This window comes from Coturnix japonica, chromosome 23 (genome assembly GCF_001577835.2).
Source record: "Coturnix japonica isolate 7356 chromosome 23, Coturnix japonica 2.1, whole genome shotgun sequence".
Lineage (NCBI taxonomy): Eukaryota > Metazoa > Chordata > Aves > Galliformes > Phasianidae > Coturnix > Coturnix japonica.
This window is the reverse complement of record NC_029538.1, coordinates 4,897,772-4,923,837: the sequence shown is the minus strand read 5'-3', so window position 1 is coordinate 4,923,837 and position 26,066 is coordinate 4,897,772. Positions and strand designations below refer to the sequence as shown.

Here is a 26,066-nt window from a genome sequence, read left to right as displayed (position 1 = left end):
AAAGGGGCCTTGGTGTCAATGGGAGATGGGAGCCTCCCCCCCCGCTGCTGGAGGAATTGAGCGGGTTGGGCCGATGCCGGCCCGGGGCCGCCCGTGTCCCGTCAGCAGCGGGGGGGGATGAGCTGGGAGCTGCGGGCGGCGGGTCCCATTGGCGGGCACCGGGAAACACCGTGACGCGGCGCGGGGCGGCCCAGGACAAACACGGACTGTTTGCTCAGCGCGCCCGTAAGAGGCGGCTCCGAGAGGCGGCCATAAAAGGCGGCTACAAGAGGCGGCTACAAGAGGCGGCCATAAGAGGCAGCTACAAGAGGCGGCCATAAAAGGCGGCCATAAGAGGCAGCGCTCGGTGCGGCGCGTCCCGACCCTCCCGCAGCGCAGCCCACTCTCTCCCCCCGCCGCTCCATCATCACGGCGCCATGCCGCGCTGCGCAGCCGGACCCCTGTCACGTGACACCCCCCTTCGCCAGGTATGTGCGCTCTGGCGCCGTTGTCACGTGACTGCAGAGCTCCGCTCACCCTGAATCACGTGGCAGCTGTCACGTGAGGGGCCGGGCATCATGGCGGCGGTGCGGCGGCTGCTCCCTCGCCGTGCTCTGTCGTTCCGTCCGGTGAGCGGCTCCGGGCCGGGCCGGGCTGTGCGGTTCGTTCCGGTGCCGCCCGGTCCCTCACGCCGCGCTCTGTCCGCCCGCAGGTCAGCACCGGGACCTTCCCGCAGCGAGTGAAGGTGGTGGAGGTGGGACCGCGCGACGGGCTGCAGAACGAGCAGGTACCGGCGGGCGGGGTTAAAGGCGCGTCGTGCGCCGCGCTCGGTCCGTGTCCGGCCCTTACCCCGCTCTCTCCCTCTGTCAGAGCGTCGTGCCCACGGCCGTGAAGATCCGCCTGATCGACATGTTGTCGGACACGGGGCTGCCCGTCATCGAGGCCACCAGCTTCGTGTCCCCGCGCTGGGTGCCGCAGGTCGGTGTCGGTCGGTGTCAGACCCGGTGACGGTGCCCGGTTCCTCTCGCAGTGACTCGTGCGGGCACCTGCTGTGCACAAACGATTCGCTCTGTGCCTGAGGAGCACGCGCAGCTCAGGGACACGCGGCTGTGTCAGCCCGCAGCGCTATAGTGCAGCTCAGGGAACAGTGCCTGACTGTTGTCGCTGCCCTTCACAGAAAGGGAATTTTAAAATAAGCGTTATAAGTTGTGAAGTGGGAGATGAAATGTGTTTTAACCCTCCGAAATCCTTCCCTGCCTCCCTTGCAGATGGCCGACCACACTGAAGTCATGCAAGGAATCAATAAGTTGCCTGGTGTGAGTTACCCAGTGCTGACCCCCAACTTGAAAGGATTCCAGGCAGCGGTAAGGGGTCATGGGGCCCGGGGCTGCCGAGCAAGAGATTCTTCAGTCGTGGTTAAGGGTGGGAAATGTCTGCAGCTCTGACAGGCAGCAGCTTCACGTCAAAGCTGCTCTACAAAGGGATAGTTCTGCTGGGGAAACCTGTTGCTTATGGTAGAGAGTAACTCAATATACTTTATTTAAAATGTATTTTTAATACATTAATTAATTAATTAGGTCATCCAGGGAAAAACTTTTGGGAAAAAATAAAATGAGAGAACTTCATTTTTATCATGTTTGTCATTTCCCCTGCAAGAGAAGTCATCTAATGTGGTTAATGCTTTCTCTTGGCAGGTGGCAGCAGGAGCCAAAGAAGTGTCCATCTTTGGAGCAGCATCTGAGCTCTTCACAAAGAAGAACATTAACTGCTCCATAGAGGAGAGTTTGGAGAGATTCAGTGAAGTAATGAACGCTGCGAGAGCGGCCAGTATCCCCGTCCGTGGGTAAGGAGCACCCGCTGTGAGCTCAGTGCTGGGCAGCTGGGGGTGGTGTCACTGCTCCAGGCTTCCTCTCTGGAGTCTGACCCGTGCAGCACTGGAGGGGGGAACTGCTCTTAAACTTCACTTTTTGCCTCGATCTGGATGAGTGCAAACAAATGTGACCTTTGAGCAGCATTCTGATACAATTTCAGGTGTTGGCTTAGTGCACTCTGGACAGCTTGTGACAGTTTGCACTCTTCCCCTCATTTGTTCACTCTATATTCAGCTTTACCAAATAATATAAAATCTGACTTCTTGAATTGAAAGACTGCACATTGAAATGCTTAGATCTAAAACTCTCCTGGTCTGGCACACTTGTCTTATCTACTTTTTTATTTTTATGAAAGAAGTAATTGTAGAGTAAATAATTGTTAGTTTTGTCCACTGGAATGTGTGCTGACTTTAAAATAAAAAATGAATTCTTCTGTTGCACAGTGAATACAAATTGCTGCACAAGCTCTGAATAACTTGGCTTGTATAATCTCTCTTCAGTTCTCTTGTTAAAGGTTTGTTTTTTTAACTACAGATATGTTTCATGCGTCCTTGGATGTCCCTATGAGGGGAAGATTTCTGCAGCTAAAGTTGCAGAGGTGAGTTCATGAACTTAACTAAAATGTCTGTGATGTTTTTGGTTCCTTTAGGAGCCTGATGGCTGCAGAATGTATTGAACCATTAAACCAAAGACTGGGGGAAGAGACAGAGGGAGGTTGCAGCTGTCTGGGCTGCCTACCTGATATGAATGAGAAGGGTCTCCTGGCATGCTCTGGTTCCTCTGTACTGCTGTATCCAGTTCTGGGGAGGGCCATGACAAAGCTGTCCTCTCAGTGTCTTGGCTTTTGGGCAGGTCTCAAAGAAGATGTACTCGATGGGATGCTATGAAATCTCCCTTGGGGACACCATTGGCATTGGGACCCCAGGGAGCATGAAGGAGATGCTGACAGCCGTCATGAAGGAGGTGCCAGTGGGGGCTCTTGCTGTTCACTGCCATGATACCTACGGGCAAGCACTTGCCAACATCTTGGTGGCACTTCAGGTAAGATCCTTGCTTTGAAGCAAAGCTCATTTCTTTGAGTTTCCTCTACATTTGTTTGTGAGCCGTGTTTTGGAAGCCTTTTATTTAAGGGGAATTTACTGAGAATGGTGTTTTTGCAGATGGGTGTGAGTGTGGTTGATGCTTCTGTTGCTGGCCTTGGGGGCTGCCCATACGCCCAGGGAGCATCAGGAAACGTCGCTACAGAGGACCTAGTGTACATGCTGAATGGCCTGGGCATCCACACGGTAAGTGCGAGTGGCTCGAGTGCTGGCTCCAGGCTGCAGTGGAGCTTCAGGACCTGGCCCAGAGAGCCCTAGTGTACAGGAGGGTGCTGTGGGCCTTGTGCAGCTCCCCGGCCCCACTGCCCTGTGCTGTGCCGTGCTGCTGGGGCAGTGCTGGGGCAGTGGCACTGACCCTGTTCCCTCTGTGTCCTGGAAGGGTGTGGACCTGCAGAAGCTGATGGACACCGGCACCTTTATTTGCAATGCTCTGAACAGAAAAACCAATTCCAAAGTGTCCCAGGCCACGTGCAGGCTGTGATGTACTAACCAGGGTTTGGTCACGGACATTGAACCTGTTGTGCCTGCTCCCTCCATGGTGCTGCCTCTGGGGCTTCTCCTGGGCCCAGAGCGGGAGAGGAAGCGTGAAACCCGATGGAATCTGAAGGAATGAAAGACGGGAATGTTTTCCTGAGCTCTGTGAGGGCGCGGAGAGGAGGCGGCTGCTCTGCAGCTGTGGGTGGTGGGTCCAGCATCAGAGCTGCCATTGTGATTCGGGTACCACGAGGAGCCGTTGTGCTTCTCCGTGGTGCTCAGCACTATGAGAACCTTCAGTATCTGTTGTAAGATACTTCTAAGTGCTCAGTAATAGACGCATCGTTTGATCTGAACTAATAAAGGCGTTTAATGATCGGAGACCGAGATCGTGCTCGTCTCGTTCTTATGGTGCCGTGCGCCCTCCCGCCGCCAGGGGGCGCTGCTCATCCCGCCTCTCCCGGCGCCGCGTTGCCGCTCTCCCCGCCGATGGCCGCGGCCGTTCGGGCGGAAGCTCCGTCCCCGTTTCCGGCCCGGCTGACACGTGGCAGGTGGCGCGTGGCACCGGGGGAGGCGCCGCCCGGCCCGGCCTTAAAGGCGGCGGGTGTTGGGGGGGGGCGGCCCGTGGTGGTTGTGGTTGTTGTGCACCGAGCGCGGCGGGACCGGCTGCCCCCGGAACCTGCGGCCATGGCGGAGCGGATCCTGGTGACGGGCGGGGCGGGCTACATCGGCAGCCACTGCGTCCTGCAGCTGCTGCAGGCGGGATACGAGCCGCTGGTCATCGACAACCTCCGCAACGCGACCAGAGGTACCGCAAAGCCCTTCCCGGGGCGGAACCGCCGCGCTCGGTCCCTTACGGCCTCGGTCCGTCCGGTGCGGACCCTCCCGACCCACGCCCCTATTCCCTCCTGTTTCCCCCTTTTCCCCCTATTTTCTCCCCCCAGGTCCCGGCGCTCTCCCCGTCAGCCTGCAGCGCGTGCAGCTCCTCGCACAGACGCCGGTCGCGTTCCTGGAGCTGGACATGTCGGACGGCGCGGCGCTGCTCGAGCTGTTCCGCACGGTGCGGCCGCCGCTCGCCGGGCTCTGACCGCCCCGGGAGCTCCGGCCGCCGCGGTCCTAACGCGTGTGTCCCCCGCCAGAACCGCTTCTCGGCCGTGATGCACTTCGCGGGGCTGAAGGCGGTGGGTGAGTCGGTGCGGCAGCCGCTGGAGTATTACGGCGTGAACGTGACCGGCACCGTCCGGCTGCTGGAGGTGAGCGGGGCGGGAGCGGGGCCGCGGCACCGCGCGGTGCTGGGGGCTCCGTGCGGTGCCATGGGGGGGGTCTGCAGGGCTGCTCTGTGCCGCTCTCTGCTCCCAGGCCATGGAAGCTCACGGCGTCAGGAACATCGTGTTCAGCAGCTCGGCCACTGTCTATGGCGACCCGCGGTACCTGCCCCTGGATGAGAAGCACCCGGTCGGGGGCTGCACCAACCCCTATGGCAAATCTAAGTACTTCATCGAGGAGATGATCCAGGACCTCTGCAAAGCAAAGAAGGTAGGGGGCTGCTGGGAGCGGTGCTGTTGTGCTGCTGGGGCTGGGGTCAGGGCTGCCAGGTCTCTGCCTCTCCCCAGGACTGGAATGCCATTCTCCTGCGCTATTTTAACCCCATTGGTGCCCATGAGTCTGGAATGATTGGAGAAGACCCCCAGGGCATACCCAACAACCTCATGCCCTACGTGGCACAGGTACTGCCCAGCTGTGCCCAGCGGGAGCTGCAGGTTCTCACTGTCATGTGGCAGAGGCCGAGCAGATAACGTGTGTGTTCCTCTGCAGGTGGCAGTGGGGCGCCAGGAATTCCTGAGTGTGTTTGGGAACGACTATGAGACAGTGGATGGAACGGGTGCGTTACTGCGGATGGGTGCTGTGGAGCTGTCCTGTGGCTCTGGGGGTTTGTGCTCATCCTCTGTTCTCACAGGTGTTAGGGATTATATCCATGTTGTGGACTTGGCCAAGGGACACATCGCTGCTTTGAAGAAGCTCAAAGAGAATTGTGGCTGCAAGGTACAAGAGCGGGGCCTGGGTGAACAAAGGGTGCCTGGCCTTCCTGCCCTTGCAGCAGGAGCTGATGTGTGTCCCTTCTCCTCCTCCCAGATCTACAACTTGGGCACTGGCACAGGCTACTCTGTCCTGCAGATGGTCCGGGCCATGGAGAAAGCCTCGGGGAGGGAGGTAGGTGCTGAGTCAGTGACTCCTGCAATGCTCCCTGCCTGCTTGGGCAGCCCCCATGCCAGTGTTGGTGCTCTCTGCAGAGCCCTGGCAGCTCCCTGCCCCACAGTGCTGCTCTCCCTGCAGATCAAGTACAAGATCACTGGCCGGCGGGAGGGAGACGTGGCTGCCTGCTATGCTAACCCAGAGCTTGCTGAGCGGGAGCTGGGCTGGAAAGCTGAGTTTGGCCTGGACAAGATGTGTAAGAGCATCCCACCCTCCCCACTGCACCATACCCATCTCCCAACCCTTCCCTCACTGCCTCTCTCCCTGTGCAGGTGAGGACCTGTGGCGCTGGCAGCTGCAGAATCCCACAGGATACAGCAAGAACTGAGCCCAGAACTGAGGGCTCATTCTATGGTCCTGAGTTCAGGGCCTGCCCCCCTCCTGCCTCTGCGCTTCCTCATCCTTACCCCACCGGGTCCTCTGCATCTCACAGAGCTGAGCCAAGGCCCAGCCTCACTACCCAGGGCATTAAACCCCCTCACAGAAAGGCCTGGGGCCGGGCACAGCGGGTGCTTGGTGGGGATGCATATTGCAGGTGGGGCTGTATCCAGTGCTCAGATATGTGGTCTTGGGTGCCCAAACTGTGGAAGAAATTGCCTGTTCCTTACAGCCACAGTCCTTGGCCCCAAAAGGTCTGGGGAAGGAGCTGCGTTCCTCACACCTCCTGCATGGTCCTACACGTTCCTCTTCCCACCCTGGACCACAGTCTGAGGCCCCCTGAGGACCAGCCCCTGCTGGCTGCCAGGGGCTCCCCTCCTTCCTCCTCCTCCTCTTGCTGGCTTTGGGGACCAAGTCTTGCTTGCTGCTGTGGGGCTGGAGGAGCCCCTGCCTGCCACAGTGAGGAATCTGGTGTCTGGTTCTGCTTCCATGGTGCCTGTGCAGCTGCTTCTGTAATCACATTCCCAAAGGTTGCTCAGGAGCGGCTCTGCTTGGCTGTCACACACTGATCCTATTTATTACTAGCAGCAATACTGGCTCCCTTAGGAAATGATGACTCAGCTGGCCCAGTTTGCTGTCAGGTAGATTAATAACTTATGTTACTAAATTATGAATAGAGCTTTTGATTTGTTTCTAAATAAATTTTCTTACTTTCTAAGTAGCAGCTCTGTTCTGTGCTGGCTGTACCTGGACCGAGCTGCTGGGGTGGTGCCCATGGAGCATGAATGACAAACACTGCCCGTTCAGCTGGGAGAGGTTTATGATTTATTTAACCTTGTATCTGACTCTGTGGACCACACACACAAAGAGACCCCAGACAAGGAAGACAAAATAGAGGGGAAGAAGGAAAAAAAAGAACAACCTAAAACCAAAAAGCTGTAGTGAGGAGTGGAGAGAAGCTGTTCTCCCTCCCTGGATCCTCAGCACAGCCTTAGCCCCAGCTGCTCCCTGGGAGTGAGCAGGGAAATGCAACAGGGAGCGGTGCCTGAGGGCAGCTGTGGGTCCCCAGCCCCTGCTGGCCCCACCGTGCTCCCAGTTCTTGCCCAGAGCAGGGGGACAGACTGCAGCAGTTCTAAACACACCAAGCAGAAGAAACAGCAGGACATAACCCCATGCAAGGGGAAGAGCTGGGCTCCCCTAATGCCAGCGGAATTTGCTGGTTTAAGACTTCCCAAAGGAAAAAGAGAAAACACAACCCAAAAAAACAAGGATCGGTCTGACAGCCCCGACTCTCCAATAAGCAGGTTATTGCTTTGCACATCCCCAGGGCTGGAATGAGGTTCCCTCTGCCCCACAGAGCCGCTGGGCACAGCTGAGGGCACCAAGCAGGGCTGTGCACGGTGACAGTAGAACAGAGCAGGGACCCACAGAGGCAGCAGACGGGAAGGAGCTGCAGCCCGTGGCCCAGCCAGGTTGGTTTTGTTTTTGTTTTTTAAGAAGACATTGTCAGCTCCAGCCCAGCGGGCTCAGCAGTGCTGCGGGCTCAGCCCAGGGAGGTGAGAAGGGCAGCACTGCTCAACAGCCTCTGCCCGTGGCCTTGCAGGAGGGGAGAAGGTGATAGGAGCCCACCTGTGGCAGGTGGAGGAGGTGATTGGGGCGCAGGGGGCAGCTCTGGGCTGTGCCCTTCCAGGCCAGGGAAAGGCACGGCCTCAGCTGCAGCCAGCTGGGTGAGGGGCACCGTGCTGGGTGCTGGTCCCAGCCAGCCTGTGACTGTACACTGGAAAGGCCAACATGGCCTCCACTCTTCACCCAGGCCCAGGACAGCACAGAGATCCTGTGATGCCCCACAGAACCAGCACAGCAGCTCACAGGCATCAGATACTAGTGAGATAATGACTGGGAGCCAACCTGCTGCCTCCAGCCATGCCAGCCAGGGCCAGGATGCCTCATCCCACTCTCCACCTCCCTGAGTCAGCCCAGGTCCAAAGGGAAGGAGAAATAGCAGCAAGAGAGACATGAAGGACCCATCCAGCACAGAGCAAGCTTTGTGGCAGAGGTGCTAAGCAGCCAGCTGTAAACAGCAGCACCTGGATGCAGAGCTCGGCTGAGGGAGGGTGAGACCCCTCTGGGCCCCCATCCAAGGCTGAAGAGAAGATTGTAAAAGCAAAGACAGGAGGAGCATGAAGGAGGTGATTATCTGGAGGACAGAGCTGCTGCTGCCCCATGGAGTGTGCGTGCGTGACAGGGCATGGGCCACAGCCTCACGTGCAGAGGTGTGGGAGCTGCACAGCTGCCACTCTGCCAAGCCCCTGAGGTCGGGGCAGCCTCTGATGGAACCAACCCAGAGCAGAAGCTCTCCCTGGGCCTTGAGGCATCTGCAGGAGAGTCCCGGGTTCCTGAGCTCTGATTGAAAACCCGTGAGTCACCTGAGTGGACTGAGAGCAGCCATGAGGCCCCATCCTGTGCCCGCCCCACTCCTCCCGCTGCACCCGGCATGTCCCACCCCTAACACTGTTACAAAAGAAACAAATAACAAAAACAACTGGCCTGCACCACGCCAGCCCCACACACTGCAGTGCCTGAATGGGAGATTGAGGGAATGGTGGTCCCCACAGAAACTGCTCAGAGTGAGAAGAGAGAAAAGGCCACTCAAGGCTCGCCTTAGGGAGCTCTGACCTCAGCTCTGGGAGCAGCAGGGGGACAGGGCACCCCCGGCAGAGAGGAGGCAGAGCAAGGAGATGGGAAGAGGTGGGGGCCAGCCTGCGGTGGGAGGCAAGGGTGGGTGCCATGGCTTCCGTTTGCAGTGGACGGGTCACAGGGGAAAGATTGGCAGCTGCGACCTCAGCATCCTTCCCTGCGACAGTCTTGATGCCTCTGCTTAGATCCGGGGCAGCAGCTTCTCGATGAACTCCTTCACCGCCATCATCTCCTGCAAGAGAGCAGAGCCTATTGCATCAGGGCTGCTCAAGGGCCGTGCCTACAAGCTGATCCCAAAGCTGCAGCTGTGACAGACCCTCCTCTTCCCTCTGCCAAAGGCACTGACCTGAGGACAGGAATTGTGCATCACACCAGGGTAGGTTTTGAACTGGACCTTGGCAGGGGTGACAACTGATTTCAGCTTCTCAGCAGTGAGGGCCCCGAAGCGGACAGGGATCATAGGATCCATCTCCCCATGACACTGCAGGATGGCAATGTCCTTGTTCACACCATTACTCGCTGCCTGTAAAAAGGAAAAAGCATTTAAAGATGCCCAGAGAGGGTACCCCCTGAAGGCAGGTGCTTTACAGATGCGCACAGTGGCAGCAGGGCAGGGTACCTGTGGGAAGGCCTTGTGCAGCGGGAGCCAGCAGCTGAGTGCCACGATGCCAGCCAGCTGGTGCTGGCAGGTGAGAGCCGTGTACAGTGACAAGGCACCGCCCTGCAGTGAGGAGGAAGGTGTTAGTGCCACGTGCCCCACACAGCCCCAGCACTCAGCTTCTTCCCTGTCAGCAAAGCTCCTCCCCATCTTCAGGAAGGAAAGAGGGGGCCCAAGCCCTCTGTCTGCCCTGCCCCACGGCCCCATGCAGCTCAGCTCACCTGTGAGAAGCCTCCCAGGATGATACGGTTGGGTGGGATTCCATTCTTCATCTCATGCTCAATAATTGCTTTAACTGGAAAACAACAGAAAAACAGGTCAGTAAAAGCAGCATTGCCTGAGGCCTGAGGTGCAGGAGCACACAGGGAGTGGCAGCCACTAGAGGTCCCACAGACTGAATGAGCTTGGCTGCAGCCTGGGAGAAGTGGGCTGGAACCACAAGGCAGGAGAAAGGAAGAAGCAGAAACAGGACACCCGCCCCAAAGGAGAGGCACCCAGGAGCATTTCCCCCTCTCCAAAGCTTCTTACTGCTCTCTGCAGCTTTCTTGATTCCGGCTTCATCCTCGGGTGCATCTGGAGTCAAGCCCATCAGGTCAAACCTGGGAGAAGCAGCAGAGTCAGCCTCAAACCTCAGCCAGCACACAGCATGCAGGGAGAAGGGAGTTGGGTGCTCTTCCTCAATCCATCTCACTCCCCAAAATACCCCTCAAGGGTTCCACCCACTCTGGAAGACCCCACCTCTGCCACCCAAAGCACTCACCAGGAAGGCATGACCATCTTCATGTTGAGGGTTACTGGGATCCGGGGTCTGCAGAGAAAATAATTTGGATGTTTCAGAGAAGCAAGTGGCAGAAGGGGCCCATGGCTGCAGGACGTCTTTACCCACCCAGCCCTCGCAGGACCCTCCACCAATCACTTACGCATGAGGGCAAATGTACTTCACGTAGGGGAGGCGGATGGAGGAGAGAGCTTCAGCCCAGCTGTGCCTGGGGAAAAAGAATCAGTAAAAGGGCATCAGTAATATTCAGGCTGAAGCACAGACAGCCGCTGGTGAGAGATTCCCCACTTGGGTAGCACAAGCTCAGCTGCTGTGGTTGAGATCAAAGCCCCAGACACATCCCGCTCCATGCAAAGCAGCAAATAGCCGGGCCCACATCCAGCCACGTGGCACAGAGACAGCTCCAGCAATACTCACCCTGTGTCTCCAAGGCCATGTAAAAAAATGACCTATTAAATAAAGCAGAAAAACAAATGAATTAGCTGGTGTGATGACTGTGTACCAGGAGAGAGGCAGGGACACGTGGGGACGTGGCAAAAAGCCATTTAGTCACTAAGCAGCAGAGAATCAAACAGGCAGAAATTAGCTGGTGGTAATAACATGCCTTTGCAGCTCTGAGCATTACGGATGGGTGGAACAGGCACCATCACCATAATCACTCTGCCACAGGGCCCTGGGTGCCACCTTCCTCAGCCCGAGCCACCAAAAATCCCAGGAAACTCACTGCTCCCCATCTAAGAGCAGAGGAGCCCCAGAGCCAGGAAGACCAGAGGACAGAGGGATGAGGTAGGAGGGGTCCCCGCCAACGCAGCCCCCTTACCGCAGCAGTCTCCCGCTCTGCCCCTGAGACTGTCACTGCATCAGCGAGGAGGGGGACAGACATGTTGTTACCGCACATACACCGAGTCTCAAACACTGGCACCTGTGGGGCAGAAGGACGAAGGTAAGGCAGGAAAATAACTCAAAGCACGCAAATGCTGCCCACGTAGCAGCTCTGGAGGCACGCGGGAGTGAGGCCATACGCCTGGGGCATGGAGAACATTAAAATTAGCTCAGTGACACCTCATAGCCAAAGCTATTCCAGTGACAGCAGCGACATGGGCAGAGAACAGCATCAGCATCCTGGCTCCTGGTAAAGGCAAGGAGGAGCCTGACCCAAATCGGCAGCAGTGGGACAGCAGGAAGCACCAGCTCAGGCACGCAGCAATTTTAACAGGCGTTGACGGCTCTGTACGAGCTTCAGCTCTTTGTGGAACCATCCAGGAATGAGTCAGGCTGCCAACCCCAGACCTGAGGGCAGCAGAGCCCTCGTGCTCCCACCAGGCCCACAGTCAGAGTGCAGCGAACCCCGTGTGCACTATGAGCCGCTTGGTTTGTCTCACTGAGCGACTGCAGCCGATCCCCAGCTGGAGCAAAAGCACAGGAAGCCGGCGGCCACACTGTGCCATGTGGGCTCCGGGGTCAAAACAACCAGCAGAAAAACAGCACCTGCCAAAATCCCTGACAGCCACAAACAACAGCAGCTCCCCCACAGCTTCACACACCTTCCTGGGCAGCCAACACGAGGCAACAGGAGCTGCGACTCCATCACATGGACGGGCTGAATTGTGCTGCTCAGAGCGAACAGCAGCGCAGCACGGCGGGGGTGGAAGGGGCCTTAAGGGGAACCCACACAGCGGCTGCACCCACACAGCGGCTGCCCCTCAGCAGCTCAGCCCGTCCCGCAGCTCAGCTCGGCTCGGCTCAGTTCTGTTCAGCTCAGTTCCGTTCAGTTCCGTTCAGCTCTGCCAGCCCCGTGGGGGCTCAGGGTGAATTAAGCGCCCCCAGCTGCGCCCCCCCCGCCCCCACGAGGGAACATCGCGCGCTCCCACCCGCTGACACGCGACGCCGCGACCCGGGACCGGACCGGCAGAACCGGGCGAGGCCACGAGCCGCCCCCAGCCCCAACAGCCCCAACAGCCCCAACAGCCCCAACAATCCCATCCCCGTCCCCGTTCCCGTGTCACAGCAGCGCGGGGTCACGTCGCTCCGGCCGTTACCGATCCCGCCTTATGCCGGACGCGGTCCCGCCGCTCACGCAGGCGCAGATCGATCTCAGCTCAGCGGGGCCCGTCCCGGTGCCGCTCCCCGTTCCCACGGCGGCTGCTCAGCACCACGTGCCGCTCGGGGCCGTTACCGGCTGCGCCCCGCGGACGCCCCGACCCACTCACGGAGCGTCGCCCCACGCGGCCCGTCCAGCTCCCGCCCCGCCTCACGGCGCGACAGGCCGGAGCGTCCCCCCCCCGTCCCGGTGCCGCGGTCCGACCCTTCCCCCGTCCCGTTCCTGCCCCGTTCCCGTTCCGTCCCGTTCCCATCCCCCACCTCCGCTCGGGCCGCTCCGCGCGCTGCTCCGGCCCCGCCGCGAGACACCGGAACTTCCGGCCGCGGGGGGATCAGGGGCAGCGCGGCGGAAGTGACGACATCAGCGAGTCGGCCATCTTGGATGCGCCCCGCCCACACCGGAAGTAGCTTTGCAGACGGCGCCACCAGACCGGGCCGAGCTCCGCTGTGCGCCGCGGGGCCGCTCACACACGAGGGGCGGTGCCGGGCAATGGCGGACGGTGCCGGGCAATGCCGCCCCACGGAGCCCGCTGAGGTCACGGCGGCTGCTGTGAACTCGGAATCTTTATTGGCAACGAGAAGGGCTCAGCTCGGCAGTGGAGCGGCCCGGCCCGTTCAGCGCTGCCGCTTTGTCCCGCGCACCGGGACGCGGTTCCGGCTCCCGGACGTTCGGCACCGTGTCCGTCCCGGCCTCCATCGGTCACGACACGCAGCGGCTGTGCGGGGTGACCGGCTGCAGCTGGTGGTCGCCGGGGTTGGGCAGCGCCTCGTAGTTGCAGATGGTGACCTGGTGCCGGTGCCCCTGGACGGGACGGACGCGGCCATGGAGCTGCAGCCCGACCGGCTCCAGACAGACCGACACCGACAGAGCTCGGGCTGAGCCCCGGTTAACGCTCCGTGCACAGCAATGCAGCTGCTCATATGGGCTCTCACCTCCGTCCATTCTCCTTTCAGACCGATGTAAAATATCTTCGTTGTCTCGGCTCCAAAGTTCTTTGGGAAGTACATGGACAGGTCGTGGACGTTGGAGAAACGAGCGATTCTGGAAGAAAACAGATGGAGCCTGAACACACCAGACATGGAGCCAGACATGGAGCCAGACATGGAGCCAGACATGGAGCCGGCGGCTGAGACCAGCAGCCGCGGGCAGCAGCGCACACAGCCGGGCCGTACTTAGTGGGGTACTCCAGCTCGCCCACGGGGTCGGGGTTGAGGTTGAACGTCTGCTCCGGCTCCCGGGCAGCATCGTCAAAGGACATCTGGGGAATGTTCTTGAACCTCGAACAGAGACAGGAAACCCAGAAAGTTATTAAAGCGCAGAGTCACTAATGGGCTCCTTCCCCACGCATTAGTGCCTCCCGGATTCCCCTCAGCAATGAGGCAGCGCTTCGCCTTGTGCAGCACAAATTACCGCCGCCACCACAAAGCAGCAGCACCATCCAGGCACCAGGAGCTGGGTGGGTTCAGCGCAGCCCACGAGCAGCCACGTTCCCTCCCAAACAACCTCCAGCTTCTTCCTCCTCGTGGCTCCGGGCTGCTGACAGCGCCGGGCACCGCAATGACCCGCAGATAAAGAACAGCGCAGCCCGGCAGCGTGATGTGCTTCACTCACAGCCGCAGCTCGGAGGGGTGCGAGCCGTCGTCCTCCCCCATCACGATGACGGCCTTGAGCTTCACGCTGCCCGTGAACCTGCCGGGAGGAGCAAAGCGGGGCGGTGACAGCGGGGACAGCGGGGCCTCGCGCCGCCCCCCGCCCGGGCTGCGCACTCACGGGACGTTGAAGAGCAGCTCCGCGTCCTCGTCGCTCTCCACGAACTGCGGGCAGAGCAGCGGCTCAGGACGGGCCCGGCCCCACCGGCACCGCCCGCAGGCTCCGGTCCCACATCTGGCCCCGGTCCCACAGCCGCTCCCGGTCCCGCACCTGCTCGCGGTCGCCGCGCTCCTCCCATGCCCGGAAGACTCGCGCCCCGCTGCCCTCCCGCCGCTCGTTGAGGCACTGCAGCCGCCCGCGGTCGATCTTCAGGTGCAGCCCCCAGGCCTCGCCCCGCTCCCCGCCGTTCGCTCCGCAGCAGCCGCAGCGCCCGGCGCCGTGTCCGTGTCCGTGTCCGTGTCCGTCCGCCATGCCCGCGCAGCCCCGCCCACCACGAGCCGCGCCCACCAATCAAATCCGACGCCTCCGAGGCCCCGCCCACCCGGAGCCCCGCCCGTGTCCCGGGGAGGAGCCGCGCATGCCCAGAAAGGAAGAGGCGGCCGAGGTGCAGTGTTGGGTTTTATTGAGACACGATCGTTGTTTGTCATATAACTTATCTAATGAAAATATTCATCTTAGTTACCACAAAAAAAAAGAAAAGGAACATAGAAAATTGTATGTACACATCGGGGACAGAAGTACAAATACACGGCAGAGCCCCCCCCGGCCCCGGGGCTGCAGCAGAACCGGGATTGAACGAGGCCGGGGGGGATCGACACGGCCATGGGATGGAGGGGGGACATAGGGGGATATAGGGGATATAGGGGATATAGGGGTTATAGGGGTTATAGGGTTATAGGGGGTATAGGGGGTATAGGGGATATAGGGATTATAGGGGGTATAGGGGGTATAGGGGATATAGGGGTTATAGGGGATATAGGGGATATAGGGTTATAGGGGGTATAGGGGATATAGGGATTATAAGGGGTCATAGGGGGCTATAGGGGATATAGGGGTTATAGGAGGTTATAGGGGGCTATAGGGGCTGGGTACAGTCACAGCTCAGCACCTGCACTGTGCCCCGGGGGGAAGAGCCGGGCCACAACAGGTCGTGTATTGACATGGAATTAGTCCGGCCAAATTAAATAGAGCAAACTGCAGGAGACACAGCAGTTATCTTACAGCACGAGGCACTGAGTGCTACACGGTAACATTAAAGCGTCTGGGACTGTAACTAACAGCACGGGAGAGGCTGGAAACACCTCCCCAAGACCTTCAACAAAAGCAAAAAGGACGCTGAGAATGGATCAAAACAGAACACAAGGAAGGAAAGCAGAAGCACACGGGGGTTCCTAAAGCTCCTCCCCAGCGAGGAGCTCCGGGCAGCGACCCCCGAGCAGCAGCCCCTACTGCCATCACCTGTGTCACCCAAAGGCCCGGGGGTACGAGCACAGCCCGGAGCACTGAGCCTGTCCCATAACCCCCAGCACCATTCAGCACTGTGCAAGCAGGTGCCACCTGGCTGCAATCTCTGCTCGCGCTGCCTCCAGCTGAGGTTGTTCCAAGGCAGATGCACCCCAGCAGTGCTATGATAAGGCTGCATGTGCCACAGCAGTGCTGCAGCAAGCCCTGGACTCACACACCTCACACCCTGGCACCTTGTGACGCAGCCACCAGCTGGTATCATGAGTCTTTCCTTGCAGACACTGAGTACAGCTGGGAGTTCACAGCTCCTGCTGTGAAGTATGTGCATATTAAAACCAACATGTTCCATTATCCATTATCTCTCTCTAACCTCAATTCTAAGACTAAAATCCTCACTTTTCCTGAAGATGAGCATAAGAGAACACACAGGGGAAGGACGAGATTTGAGCACCAGCTTCCAACTGGAAACAAACCCTTCCCAGTTCCACACAGAAAACAAGATAAAAATATTCCTTCTTATCATTAAAAGAGGCAAAGCAATGCCTTCATTGATATCTTAAAACTGTTTTTAATTCCAGAGGCAGACAAAGTCCACTCCCTTAAAATAAAAAGGGAAAATACTCATTGGCGCACAGTAAAACTTCTCCTCAAACCCTTCATCTTTTTATTCCCAGTAGCCAGCAGAAGACAACAGCAGAAGAGAAAGAGTCCTCAGCGGCTCCTGGCATCCCTGCACAGCAACGTAAGCATCTGTTCGAGATCTACAGTAACAGCAGAGAAGAGGTCAAGAGCTAAGATTTTATTAAGATACATGATTAGAGAGCAAAGCCTCGGGACCTGATGCACTTGCCAATGAACTGTTGAGCTGAAGGGTAACCAGTGCCACCTGTCCCAGAGTCCGGGTGGGACTCCGGGCCCAGCAGGTACCAGGCCACAAGGACAGGATCCCTTGAGAAGCATTGCCCGTCCGGATGGACTCCTGCCAGTGCAGCCAGGGCCTGCCCCTGTGCTGGGCTGGGAGGGGGGAGACTACTGGGAGTGACATAAATAGTACCGGCGGGCTTGAGGGGTGAAGTATTAATTAAAATCATTTCATAATTTATTAAGAGGTTAAATAGTAAATAGTCTCTGGATTTTCTACTCTCAGCAGGTGCCAAGACTTCACATTTTTTCACATCTGGAGATCCTGTACATCTTTCTTTAGAGAGAAGACAAGGCCAGAAACAGGACGTAAGGGAGAAGGGACAAGAATAAAAGATAAAATACTGTGCTGTCATTTTGTGCAGATCAAAGTCTCTCCCAGCAGCTGCAGCCTCCGCAGAGTTCAAAGGACTTGGGCTGTTTTGGTACCTTCTCCCCCATCAGTGCCACTCCCCCATGAGAGAGAAAAATCCCAGCTCTGTGCTTCCAACCTATCTCCTAGAGAACCTGTTTTTGAAAGCTTTGATAGTCTTTGCCATCATGGGAGCAATTTCTGCAAAATAGGAGGAAAAAAAAAAAAAAAGAAGAAAAAACAAAAATCAACTTTACAGACCAGGAAAGCAAAAAGCCTTCAGAGCTGCAGCCCTGACCAATGAAGGTCTGCACAAGTGCTTATGGCCCATCTTATTTTCAGTCCATAGAAAGAGGAGGGCCCACACTGCTTTCAGCACTGCAAGAACACACATCTTTGGTAAACTCACTGCTTTCTTCTGAAAATAATGAGCTTTTCTTTATTACAAACAGCTGGATGGAACAAAGACATCACAAGGCAAAGAAAGGGCAAGCAGGTGAAGCAAACAGTGGAGCACAGCAGCTTTCTTAATGCTGCCAGGACCTCCTGAGAGCCCCAAAGCAAACTCCAGGCCCCACATCCCGACCCGGCACCTCCAGATTTTCCCCATGCTTTTTCTCATGCAAGAAGTTTGAACTGACTTCACCCTCCTCTCATCAAGGAGAAGACACCTCTTGACCCTCCCACACAGCCTGGATTTCTCTTGCAGCAGAAAGAATATTCATCCATGTGCAAAGGAGAAACTATAAGAGACCACAGATGCTCAGTAGCTTGTACTTACTCTTCACTGGTGGCTTCCTAGGGTCATAGGATGAGAAGGAGCCTCCCGATGATGGGACAGAATGGGCACTGCTGGTGCTGGGCCCATCATAGGACCGCTCCTCACTCACACGAGCATGGCTTTTCCCAGATGTGAACAGGACTGGTTTTATTCTGCAACACAGACAGAGCAGATATTTCAGTAAAGCCAAATGAGCCACATATGTTAATACTGCAATTGTTTTTATCACACAAAGCCAGCATTAACTAGGGTCTCCATTTTTCCCCCTAAGTAAGAAGCTATTACAGCCACAAGTTTCACTGCAAAAGGATGTTCCAGACATACAATTTCATTTCCAGCCAGTATGCAGGGGAAAGATGGCAGGAATGTGTAGGAAGAAAGGCCTTGAACAGCAAATGCTGCCAAGAAACACGTACTTGGTTTTCTCCGGCACAAGAGCACCTCCAGTTCCAAACTTCTCTTGTCTTCTCCGTACATCCCGAGGGGGTTTCACAGTAGAGTTCACAAAGGCCATTTTGGCCACTCTACCTGTAGGTGGCCAAAGGGAAACAGTGTTTAGATCCAAAAATGAAGCTTTTGGGAATTTGCCTTATTGCAGCAAGCTCCAGACACACTTCTGCAGTCCATCTTTTCCAAAGCTCAGGAGACAGCCTACTCCCTTTGGTCTGAACCTCCTGCAGATTGGCTGTGATAAGACTGACTGACCAGGCCGGTAGTTCTCACTATATTCACCAATGAAAGGAAGGATGTTTCACCCTACCCTGGTATTCTTCAATCCTAGCATAAAGAGATCACAAGCGTTGCCTCTGCAGCTATTCCATCTGTACAATACTGCTGCACAACACTATGGAAGAGATCTACAGACTGCTAAGCATTAAGTGAGTGCTACCACGAAGAACAGAGTTGAGCAACTCTTACATTGCATTGGATTCAAACCAGCCACTCCTAAAGACCTTCCTCACACAGACTTTCCCCAGGCAGCCTTCCCAGACCTGTCTGACTCCTCAGTCATTCAGCCCTTCATTACCTTTAGGTTTGTTGGCATGAGCTGAGCCGATGTTCCGCGCCAGCATCAGCAGCCGCTGCTCTCGAGCGTCATGAAGTCGGAGGTACATCTCCCGCCAGGACTCAAATTCTTCTGGCTTCTCATTCTTGAAGTCTCTAATACAGTGATTATGCCACAGTTGATCTGTTTCTTCAATTAGGACCTGAAACAAAGACACGTAAGCAGAGATCATTCCTGACCACTTCATTCCCTTGTCCCTTAGCACATCTATCCATGTCCAGAAATCAGCATCCCTCTCCCAGACCCAGGCACTCACATGATTACATTCCTCAATGCGGTACAGCTGCTCTGGGGTGCACTTCTCCAATACTGGCTCCAGCACTGAGAAAGGGACACCACCCACTTCATAGATTGCTAGAAAGAAGCAAAATGCACAGTATTTATCCTCCTCCTTCCTTTCCCAAGGATTGAGACTCTGAAAAAACAGCAATGCTGCATGCGGCTGCACAATTCAAGGGGAAGGAAAAAGGAACTAGGGTGCAGTAGTTCCAGTCAGTCATTAGCCACCAACAGCTCCAAGATAAGAAGTTCCTGTGCAAAGCTCTATTTCCTGCTATTTCCAGCACTTCAATCATTCCTTACAACATGCTGGGCTACTGCCTCCTGCAGCACCAGAGCTTTCAGGGAGATCTCTCCCCTGTGAGCCAGTTTGCCTAGTGACAACAGGCAGCCAAGTGCTGCTGGGATGCACACAAAGAATTCACCAGGACTTCAGTGGGGACAGAGTTACATAAATCATGGAAATACAACTGACACATATCAGGAAAACTACTTACAGTCAATGTTGTTACTGAGGACTCTGATACACTGCTCGTGCAATGTCATCATCTTTGGGAGGTAGGCAGTTTTAGAGCCTGAATACACTTGCATCTTTGAATTCAACCGGCGACCTATAAATCCTGCCTCGCTCTCTTCAACTGGTGAGGACACTGCTGTGGAAAGCAAGAGTTGGAGTCAGAAGGGAACAGAGAAAACGAGAGACCACCCTGACGAATGGCATGAGAGACACAAGCCAGAGTCTCCCAGAAGAAACCAAGAGGACCAAAGTCCTCTCTAGGAGACTTGCAACATGTCACCCAATTCAGGAAGGGCAATTCCAGCCCTCAAGCTCAGGAAGGATCAGCAAAGGATCTTCCTCATTACAGCTAGAGCACATGGGGGAATAAAAAAGCAAACCAGAAACCAACACACCTTTTTCTGAAAGGCCCCAGGCATCAAGACAGGACACTAGATTCCAGTGTAAAGAGAGCTGATCCCAGCCTGCACGCATTCCTGCCACCTCCTGCTAACAGCATCTGTAGCCCATTTCAAACCCCTTTCCCTGTCCAACATACCTTTCCTTTTTGTCTGGGAGCAGGAAATGGACTCGATGGAGGGAAGAGGACGGTAGTTGGCCTGGATCGGGGGCAGTGGGATGTCCGGTAAGGTTGGCACCACATCGATCAGCATCTGGGAGGAGAGGATATACATGCAGCTAAGCTGAGAATGTGACATCCTGACACATGTGTACAAACAGCACTGAATTGCTCTTTGTTTGCTATTGCCAATAAGTCACAATGATGATCGGTTTGCATCAGAAAATAGGAGGAAGCTACAGTTCTGCCACACTGCTGTGACTGTAGGCTGCCAAATACATAGAAACCGAAATTCAGGATCCAAATTACTCAGCACCTTCTAATAAAAGACATCTGTCATTAAGTTCAGCACTAAAGAGCTCTGGTAGAACCCAGATCAGTTTAACAACACGAAGAACGGAAGAAAAAAACAGCACAGAAGAGACAGAAACATTTCCTTGACCTCAAACACTCCCTAATCTGTGATGCCTCCTTTCATTTTTCCACACACCTGCAAAAGATTCAGCTGTGATGGAAGAGAACATCAAACTGGAGGAAAATCTTGAACTTCTATATGAAACACTTATTAGAATGAATGGTGAGGCTGGGCTGTAAACTGCTGTTAGGATTATAAGAGCACTCATTGAGGAGAAACGTGTTTCAAAGTCAAGTAAAAAGAAAGTAGCACAGGTTTTTACACACTACTCCATACTTAGGCAACCGGCATCTGTGAGGCAATGAATATATACAGAAACATTACTTTTTTTTTTTTTTCAAGCTTTCACAAAGGAAGTTCAGGCTTCTAGAGTTCTCCCATTTCTCCCCACTCCTGGGGCCCAACTCATCCAGTTAATAAAACTGCAGTACTGACAAAGAAAAAAAAGTTAGCTCCACTCACAGCTCCAGCAGAGTCCCACCCCAGCAGCACACAGAGACGCCTGTGGGGCTGCTCTGCAGCAGGTGGGTGAGACACAGCATGTCCCAGCAGGAGCCTGGGGCCACCAACCGCCCTGATGAGACACCTCAAGCACAGCCTGATGGGGGACGGCCCAGCACATAAAAGGGGAAAACCAGTAAACACCGGATAGCTGAGGACTAAGGGCAGCTGATTCCACCTTTTCTGCTCACTTTCAGATCCTCCAGAACCTTACCCTGTTTGGTTTAGGAGTCTCTGCTTGTTTCTTCTCTGCTTTTTTCTCATTTGTCCGCTTGTGACTTGGGCTCTTGCGACTCGAGCTGGAGCTCTTGGTACTGGCTTTGGATCCATTCTGTTTGCTGTGCCCTTGATCTTTCTCCCCAGCTGACACAGAGGGTTTGGCCACTTTCTTTTTCTTTTTCTGGGGCTGGTCATAGCTGAGGTATGACTCAAAGGACATAGTAGGTTGTTCAAACTCATCCTCCACTTCCCCATCCCCAAAACTTGAGGACAAGTCAGCAGATTTTTTGTCCAACTCAGAGGCTTTGTGCTTCCCTTCAGACGTTTTAAAGCTCCCAGAAGTCCCCTTGTCTTTAATTCTATTTGAGGAGTCACTCTCAGCTTTCTGTTTCTCCCGCTCTGTGTTAGAAGTCTCCACGCTTGGCTTGGACTTCCCTGGTTTGCTTTTTTCAGAGTTTTGATGTTTTCGCTTCTTAGTGTGGTTGTCCATAGACTCTTCCAAGTGTGGCTGTGTGTGCAGCTTCTCTTTTCTGGAAGAGCTATTTTCTCGGGTTTTCTCCTTCTTAGTGCTATCTGACATCCTCTGCTTTTCCTTGCTGCCCCCTACCACGGGGCTTTCTTGGAGATGCTCTTTAAATGAGGTCTTGTGCAATTTTTCTGGGCTGATGGCAGAGGCTTTGTTCTCCCCTCGGCCATCAAGTCGCTGCTTCTCCTTGTGAGAAGACTTGTGCTCTTTGCTTCGACTGGCATTCCCTTTGTCATGGAGATCACCAGGGCTCCTCTCCCAGCTTTCCCCCAGCTTCTCCTGAAAGCCATGGCCTTTACTGACTTTCTGATGAAACACTGTTGGTTCTTCCTGCTCATCAGAGGCATAAGGGTCTGTGTACGTATCCTGAGGGCTCTCACTTGGCTCAGGTGACACAGCTTGTCCATAGTCTGAGTACTCCTGATCTGAAGAGAGCACTGGGGAAGATCTGTCCCATCTCTTATCCTCTTGGCTGCTACAGCCATAAGCCTCATGAGATTTTTCAGGCCCTAAATACCTTCTGGACTTCTTTTCCCTATGATCTGGGCTGTAGAGCTGGCTGCAGGAAGGCTGGAAAGGCTCTGAGTAGTCCTGGTCGTGTTCCTCATCCTCCTGGGGAGAAGGTGCTTGTCTTTTCCTTGAGCTGCTCCTCTCATAGTCACAGTCTTCAGAATCTACATTATTTCTAAAAGGATGAGAAAACAAATTACTTAGACTGAAATTTCCCAGTATGAATGAGCAGAGCAATAAGGATGGGAATCTCTTACAGAGGACTAAAATTGCATTTAGAAGTTTTGTGGCAATAATACCACCAATTCTCACTAGCTCAGCAACATTCAGGGATTTAGGAACCACATTTCTGACACAGGAATTAAGCATCTTTTATAAGGACTAACAACTTCACAGTTCACTGAGCAAGCGGAGGCAGAGGTGTACAGAGATGTCTCCATGTCACATGCTTCTGGCTGCACAGTGTGTAAGGAAACAGGAGCTCCCAGTTCACCCATTAAAACATGCAGGGACACCACACTACTATGTTACTGCTACACAGTGCTAGCATTAGCTTTGGTTTCTGTGGCATCTCTACACACAGAAGTCTTCTTTCAAAGCAAGCCACTTCCTTTACTTGCGCCTAAAACTTCCTCTCTTTGGCATCATAAGTGGGAAGTGAACAGATTACATCTTTTGCTTTATTAGAAGCCCTTTCTTGGCAGCTACTGCTAATCTCTTCATCAAACTGCAGCTTCTTGGAGGTTGGTCCCTGCCTTCACTCTGAACTGCAGCCGTCAGCAACACAGCACTGCGGTGAGCACAGGGAGGAGGTCTGTTCCAAAATAAAGCAGAAGCCCCACACAGCACACTGTATTACAGGTTTTTCCAGAGCCTTCATTTGTTTCCACGACCAGAGTAGTTTGCAATCTACACTGCAAAAATTAAAAGAGAACAACTTTTCCATTGAGATAACTGAGCAGGTTTACTCACCTGTCTGCCTCCTGGGAGACCGGCACCAGCTTCTTCCACCTGGCCACAAGGTTCTTGGCGAAGTCTCCCACCAGCTCGTGCTTCCGTAAGCTGTTCACTGTCTTTCCAACGCCTGTCTCCTTCAGGAGAGAGAAAAGATAAAAACTAACCTCAGCAAAGCAGTCAGCATTCACACCTCCTCCACTGAGCTTCCTGCAGTCAGCCTGCTACCTATCATGTCTAGGTCAAAGTGAGCTTCCTTAATCTAACAACAAAGATATCACACGTAGCACATTGTGTTTGCAGCAGACATTGTATAGCTTACTGCAGTTCTGTAAATTAGTGAAGATATAACTCTGCTTTAAGTTGAAGGCTACTCAATTGGTTTAATAGACTAAGTTATTATTTACCATAACTGTTTGAAGACAGAAGCCGGTCACTAATAGTTCCAAAGATTCACAGTTCCTAATGCAATGCAGCTTCCGTCACCATTAGGAACTGCTCCGACTCACAAATCCCGACCAAACAATAAGCTTTGGAGGAGCTGAGCACCACCACCTGCCCTGCACTGCTTCACGCTGAAGCAGAAGAAGGGCTGAGGTGCTCTCTCTAACTGAGAATCCTAGAATCTCATCCATCTCAGCCATGTCTATGACATCACATTGGAGCAGGCAGCTTAGGCAGCATATCCTGCTCCAGAGAGCAGCATTTTTCTAGCAGTCAGATTCTGTAACTTGACAGACAGGATGAGAGCACAAGAGATTTCGCAGCTCTTACCACAAGAATGTCAACTGTGATGGGCAGCTCAGACAGCTTCTTCAGACTCTTCAGCAGCTGCAGAGACAAGGAGGAAAACGTTAAGACTTGTCAGACTGAAACATGTACTATGATTAGAAAGGAAAGCTCTGCACAAAGCTTGTTAGAAAGATCCAGGTGGCAGACAGCTGTTATCTTGCTCCACATCGAGTCCCTAAGAAGCCAGACTTGAGGGCCAGCTGCAAAGAAGTTATTGCCACTTGGCCTATGAGGGTCACCTGAAAAATCTTGAACTTACTCAAATACAAATTCTTCCTTTACAGAGAACTACAATTTAACTTTGGCTTACAGTGTCGGTAGCAAAGCCTTTACACAGCCCCGTGGCACATGAAGCTGAAGGGCTGGGCTGTGTGGGCATAAATGGAGCAGTACTGGTGCTTGGGCAACTCACTGAGCTGTACAGAGGCTTTTTAGCAACAGCACAGACCTACCAGCACCACCTCTTGTATTATCTCCTGCAGCTACAGCCAGAGCAGACTTGTCAGCATTCCCATTATTGTGGCACCTCTACAACCCGGCTTTGTTCAGCACTGCTGTGCCATACGCCGTATAAAGGGCTGCCTCAATCCGGAACATCTTTTACTTAAACCATTGTACTCATGCTGAAATCAGTACTGTTAGCCTAAGCAGCTCCTGTCACTCTACTGACACCACACAAGGACCCAGGAGGTTTAGGCAGCTCCACTCTTTTTGAAGGAAATGAATTATTTGTACGCGTTTGAAGAAGCAACAGAGAAAAGAGCCCATCTCGCTTAAACAGAACAACAGGATGGATCCTATTCACCACAAATTCACCACAAACCACTGCCCCATTGCTCACACGTAGGACTTCATCACTATGAGTGAAGAATTAGGTTTTCCTCCTTGTTCTGGAAGAGTTACACGTCTCAGTTCCAGCATCACGGCACTTCTCAGTGCTCACGCTGGATGCCAAGAGCTCGGCCTCCCCAGCTCCAGCTGAGCACACGGGGCCCTGGCAGCTCCGCTCCGGTGCTGTGTGAGGTTGAGGGTGGAGGAAGGAGACAGACAGGCACTGGGCGCCCAAACGGAGCCAGCCAAGCGGCAGAGCTCCCTGCGCCCGACCCACGGGGTTCAGCCGCTCCGTGGGTGCGTGTCCAGGATCAACCCGGCTCCGCACGGAGCTGCTGCCGCGTCCGCACTGAATGAAACGCGGCCCCATCGGCTCCGAACAGCCGCTGCCCCGCGAGGCGCCACGTCCCGGTGCCGGGCGCAGCAGCACGTGCCGGGAGCACAACAAGCCCCGGCTGCACCGCACGCAGCTCCCGACAAGTGGCTCCGGGCCCCGAGCACGGCGGCTGTCAGCGGGCACGGCAGCAACGGGACGGGCCGAGAGCTCGAGCACGGCCAGCACCGACCAAAGGCCCGGCCCGAACCGAGCGGCGGGGACAGCCCCGAGCGGAGCGGCCCGACCGGCCCGGACAGACCCGGACGGCCCCGACCGGCCCCGACCGGCCCTGACAGCGCGGCCCGAGCGGAGCCGGGACCCCCGAGCTCCGGATCAGGCCCCGACCCCGCCACTCCCGCCCCTCGCGGCCGCGCCGGCCCCGTCCCTCCCGCACCCGCCGTGTCACCGCCGGCACCTTCTTGGGATCCGCGCTGCCCGCGAGCCGAGCCTGCAGCCGGCCCACAACTTCCAGCACCGACTCCGCCATGTTTAGTGCTGGACGGGCCGCGGCGGCGGAAGCGGCTTCACCTCTCGCTCGCCACACGGCGCTTCCCGGCCGTCGCCGCCATCTCTGCTGCGGGCAGGAAGCGGAAGCTGCGCGATGCTCCCCCCGTCGGCGGCGGCCATGGCAGGTAAGGGCAGAGTTCAATGGGTGCCATCTTGGGGCCTGGCGTGGCGCTGGGTGCGCCATCTTGAGTGCTGGCAGTTCGGAGCTCGGGCGGCGCGGAGCGTCCCGAGGGCGGAAACGGGCGGGAGGAGCGGGGGAACGAGAACGGGACAAGGGATGGGGCTGAACTGGAACACAGAGCTGAGCTGAGAATTACCGTTATGGGCTGCACAGAGCGGGCACAGCCTGCGGGGGGTCGAACAGGGCTCATGGGGTGTGTGTGTGGGGGGCACAGACCCACCAAACACCGCGGGGTTCTCAGCGCTGGGCTTTAATCCCCATCAGCCGAAGGCAGCTCAAACACGGGCTGGGAACCAGCAGCCAAAGGGGCTGATGGTCAATAAGGCTCCAGCTCCCTCCATCAGCCCAGACACATTAACACATATTAACCCATATT

The 26,066-nt window shown here is 55.4% G+C and overlaps 5 protein-coding genes across 9 annotated transcripts; 2 read left to right on the top strand and 3 right to left on the bottom strand.

The window, feature by feature from the left end:
• Positions 1-279: 279 nt before the first annotated feature.
• Positions 280-3,802, top strand: HMGCL (3-hydroxy-3-methylglutaryl-CoA lyase). Of its 2 annotated transcripts, none has more exons than XM_015883341.2 (9): positions 280-467; positions 692-766; positions 850-957; positions 1,248-1,343; positions 1,674-1,822; positions 2,385-2,448; positions 2,703-2,891; positions 3,011-3,136; positions 3,330-3,802. In XM_015883341.2, exons 1-9 carry the CDS (start codon positions 417-419, stop codon positions 3,429-3,431), a joined length of 960 nt encoding a protein of 319 aa, XP_015738827.1. In that variant the 5' UTR covers positions 280-416; the 3' UTR covers positions 3,432-3,802. The 2 variants fall into 2 exon arrangements, with proteins under 2 accessions (XP_015738827.1, XP_015738828.1); XM_015883342.2 differs by lacking the exon at positions 280-467 and adding an exon at positions 518-608.
• A 179-nt stretch (positions 3,803-3,981) lies between these two features.
• GALE (UDP-galactose-4-epimerase) lies at positions 3,982-6,773 on the top strand. Its single transcript, XM_015883339.2, has 10 exons — positions 3,982-4,232; positions 4,369-4,484; positions 4,564-4,677; positions 4,784-4,960; positions 5,038-5,151; positions 5,240-5,306; positions 5,382-5,467; positions 5,558-5,635; positions 5,759-5,873; positions 5,950-6,773. The coding sequence occupies exons 1-10, from the start codon at positions 4,112-4,114 to the stop codon at positions 6,003-6,005; spliced, it is 1,044 nt and encodes a 347-aa protein (XP_015738825.1). The 5' UTR covers positions 3,982-4,111; the 3' UTR covers positions 6,006-6,773.
• Positions 6,774-6,857: 84 nt separating this feature from the next.
• On the bottom strand, positions 6,858-12,679 carry LYPLA2 (lysophospholipase 2). 2 transcript variants are annotated; one of them, XM_015883350.1, is made up of 10 exons: positions 12,550-12,679; positions 11,009-11,110; positions 10,606-10,637; positions 10,331-10,396; positions 10,171-10,218; positions 9,939-10,009; positions 9,632-9,705; positions 9,372-9,473; positions 9,099-9,275; positions 6,858-8,984 (listed from the first exon to the last, which is right to left on the bottom strand). In XM_015883350.1, exons 2-10 carry the CDS (start codon positions 11,084-11,086, stop codon positions 8,934-8,936), a joined length of 699 nt encoding a protein of 232 aa, XP_015738836.1. In that variant the 5' UTR covers positions 11,087-11,110; positions 12,550-12,679; the 3' UTR covers positions 6,858-8,933. The 2 variants fall into 2 exon arrangements, with proteins under 2 accessions (XP_015738836.1, XP_015738837.1); XM_015883351.2 differs by lacking the exon at positions 12,550-12,679 and adding an exon at positions 12,228-12,340.
• A 155-nt stretch (positions 12,680-12,834) lies between these two features.
• PITHD1 (PITH domain containing 1) lies at positions 12,835-14,425 on the bottom strand. The gene is made up of 6 exons (XM_015883356.2): positions 14,210-14,425; positions 14,060-14,103; positions 13,901-13,978; positions 13,462-13,566; positions 13,222-13,330; positions 12,835-13,090 (listed from the first exon to the last, which is right to left on the bottom strand). The coding sequence occupies exons 1-6, from the start codon at positions 14,408-14,410 to the stop codon at positions 12,989-12,991; spliced, it is 639 nt and encodes a 212-aa protein (XP_015738842.1). The 5' UTR covers positions 14,411-14,425; the 3' UTR covers positions 12,835-12,988.
• Positions 14,426-15,951: 1,526 nt separating this feature from the next.
• On the bottom strand, positions 15,952-25,600 carry ELOA (elongin A). Of its 3 annotated transcripts, none has more exons than XM_015883359.1 (11): positions 25,397-25,600; positions 23,778-23,834; positions 23,022-23,140; positions 21,009-22,224; positions 19,858-19,972; positions 19,300-19,452; positions 18,780-18,877; positions 18,485-18,665; positions 17,874-17,985; positions 17,458-17,609; positions 15,952-16,877 (listed from the first exon to the last, which is right to left on the bottom strand). In XM_015883359.1, exons 1-11 carry the CDS (start codon positions 25,487-25,489, stop codon positions 16,816-16,818), a joined length of 2,358 nt encoding a protein of 785 aa, XP_015738845.1. In that variant the 5' UTR covers positions 25,490-25,600; the 3' UTR covers positions 15,952-16,815. The 3 variants fall into 3 exon arrangements, with proteins under 3 accessions (XP_015738845.1, XP_015738844.1, XP_015738846.1); XM_015883358.2 differs by having other exon boundaries at positions 19,300-19,455; positions 25,397-25,599; XM_015883360.1 differs by having other exon boundaries at positions 16,188-16,877; positions 19,300-19,455; positions 25,418-25,599.
• Positions 25,601-26,066: the final 466 nt, after the last annotated feature.

What these genes read in the sequence shown, in the direction of transcription:
- HMGCL (XM_015883341.2), top strand. Translation starts at nt 417, where the DNA reads ATGCCGCGCTGCGCAGCCGGACCCCTGTCACGTGACACCCCCCTTCGC. An exon ending in GTGACACCCCCCTTCGCCAG is followed by an intron (nt 468 to 691) that starts GTATGTGCGCTC and finishes GTCCGCCCGCAG; the next exon opens with GTCAGCACCGGGACCTTCCC. An exon ending in GCCAGTATCCCCGTCCGTGG is followed by an intron (nt 1,823 to 2,384) that starts GTAAGGAGCACC and finishes TTTTAACTACAG; the next exon opens with ATATGTTTCATGCGTCCTTG.
- GALE (XM_015883339.2), top strand. Translation starts at nt 4,112, where the DNA reads ATGGCGGAGCGGATCCTGGTGACGGGCGGGGCGGGCTACATCGGCAGC. An exon ending in CCTCCGCAACGCGACCAGAG is followed by an intron (nt 4,233 to 4,368) that starts GTACCGCAAAGC and finishes TTCTCCCCCCAG; the next exon opens with GTCCCGGCGCTCTCCCCGTC. An exon ending in GCACCGTCCGGCTGCTGGAG is followed by an intron (nt 4,678 to 4,783) that starts GTGAGCGGGGCG and finishes CTCTGCTCCCAG; the next exon opens with GCCATGGAAGCTCACGGCGT.
- LYPLA2 (XM_015883350.1), bottom strand. Translation starts at nt 11,086, where the DNA reads ATGTGCGGTAACAACATGTCTGTCCCCCTCCTCGCTGATGCAGTGACA. An exon ending in TCCTGGGAGGCTTCTCACAG is followed by an intron (nt 9,474 to 9,631) that starts GTGAGCTGAGCT and finishes TCCTCACTGCAG; the next exon opens with GGCGGTGCCTTGTCACTGTA. An exon ending in TGCACAAGGCCTTCCCACAG is followed by an intron (nt 9,276 to 9,371) that starts GTACCCTGCCCT and finishes TCCTTTTTACAG; the next exon opens with GCAGCGAGTAATGGTGTGAA.
- PITHD1 (XM_015883356.2), bottom strand. Translation starts at nt 14,410, where the DNA reads ATGGCGGACGGACACGGACACGGACACGGACACGGCGCCGGGCGCTGC. An exon ending in AGCGCGGCGACCGCGAGCAG is followed by an intron (nt 14,104 to 14,209) that starts GTGCGGGACCGG and finishes CTCTGCCCGCAG; the next exon opens with TTCGTGGAGAGCGACGAGGA. An exon ending in CACCCCTCCGAGCTGCGGCT is followed by an intron (nt 13,567 to 13,900) that starts GTGAGTGAAGCA and finishes TCTCTGTTCGAG; the next exon opens with GTTCAAGAACATTCCCCAGA.
- ELOA (XM_015883358.2), bottom strand. Translation starts at nt 25,489, where the DNA reads ATGGCGGAGTCGGTGCTGGAAGTTGTGGGCCGGCTGCAGGCTCGGCTC. An exon ending in CCTCAGTAACAACATTGACT is followed by an intron (nt 18,878 to 19,299) that starts GTAAGTAGTTTT and finishes GCTTCTTTCTAG; the next exon opens with CAATCTATGAAGTGGGTGGT. An exon ending in GCATTGAGGAATGTAATCAT is followed by an intron (nt 18,666 to 18,779) that starts GTGAGTGCCTGG and finishes TCTTTGTTTCAG; the next exon opens with GTCCTAATTGAAGAAACAGA.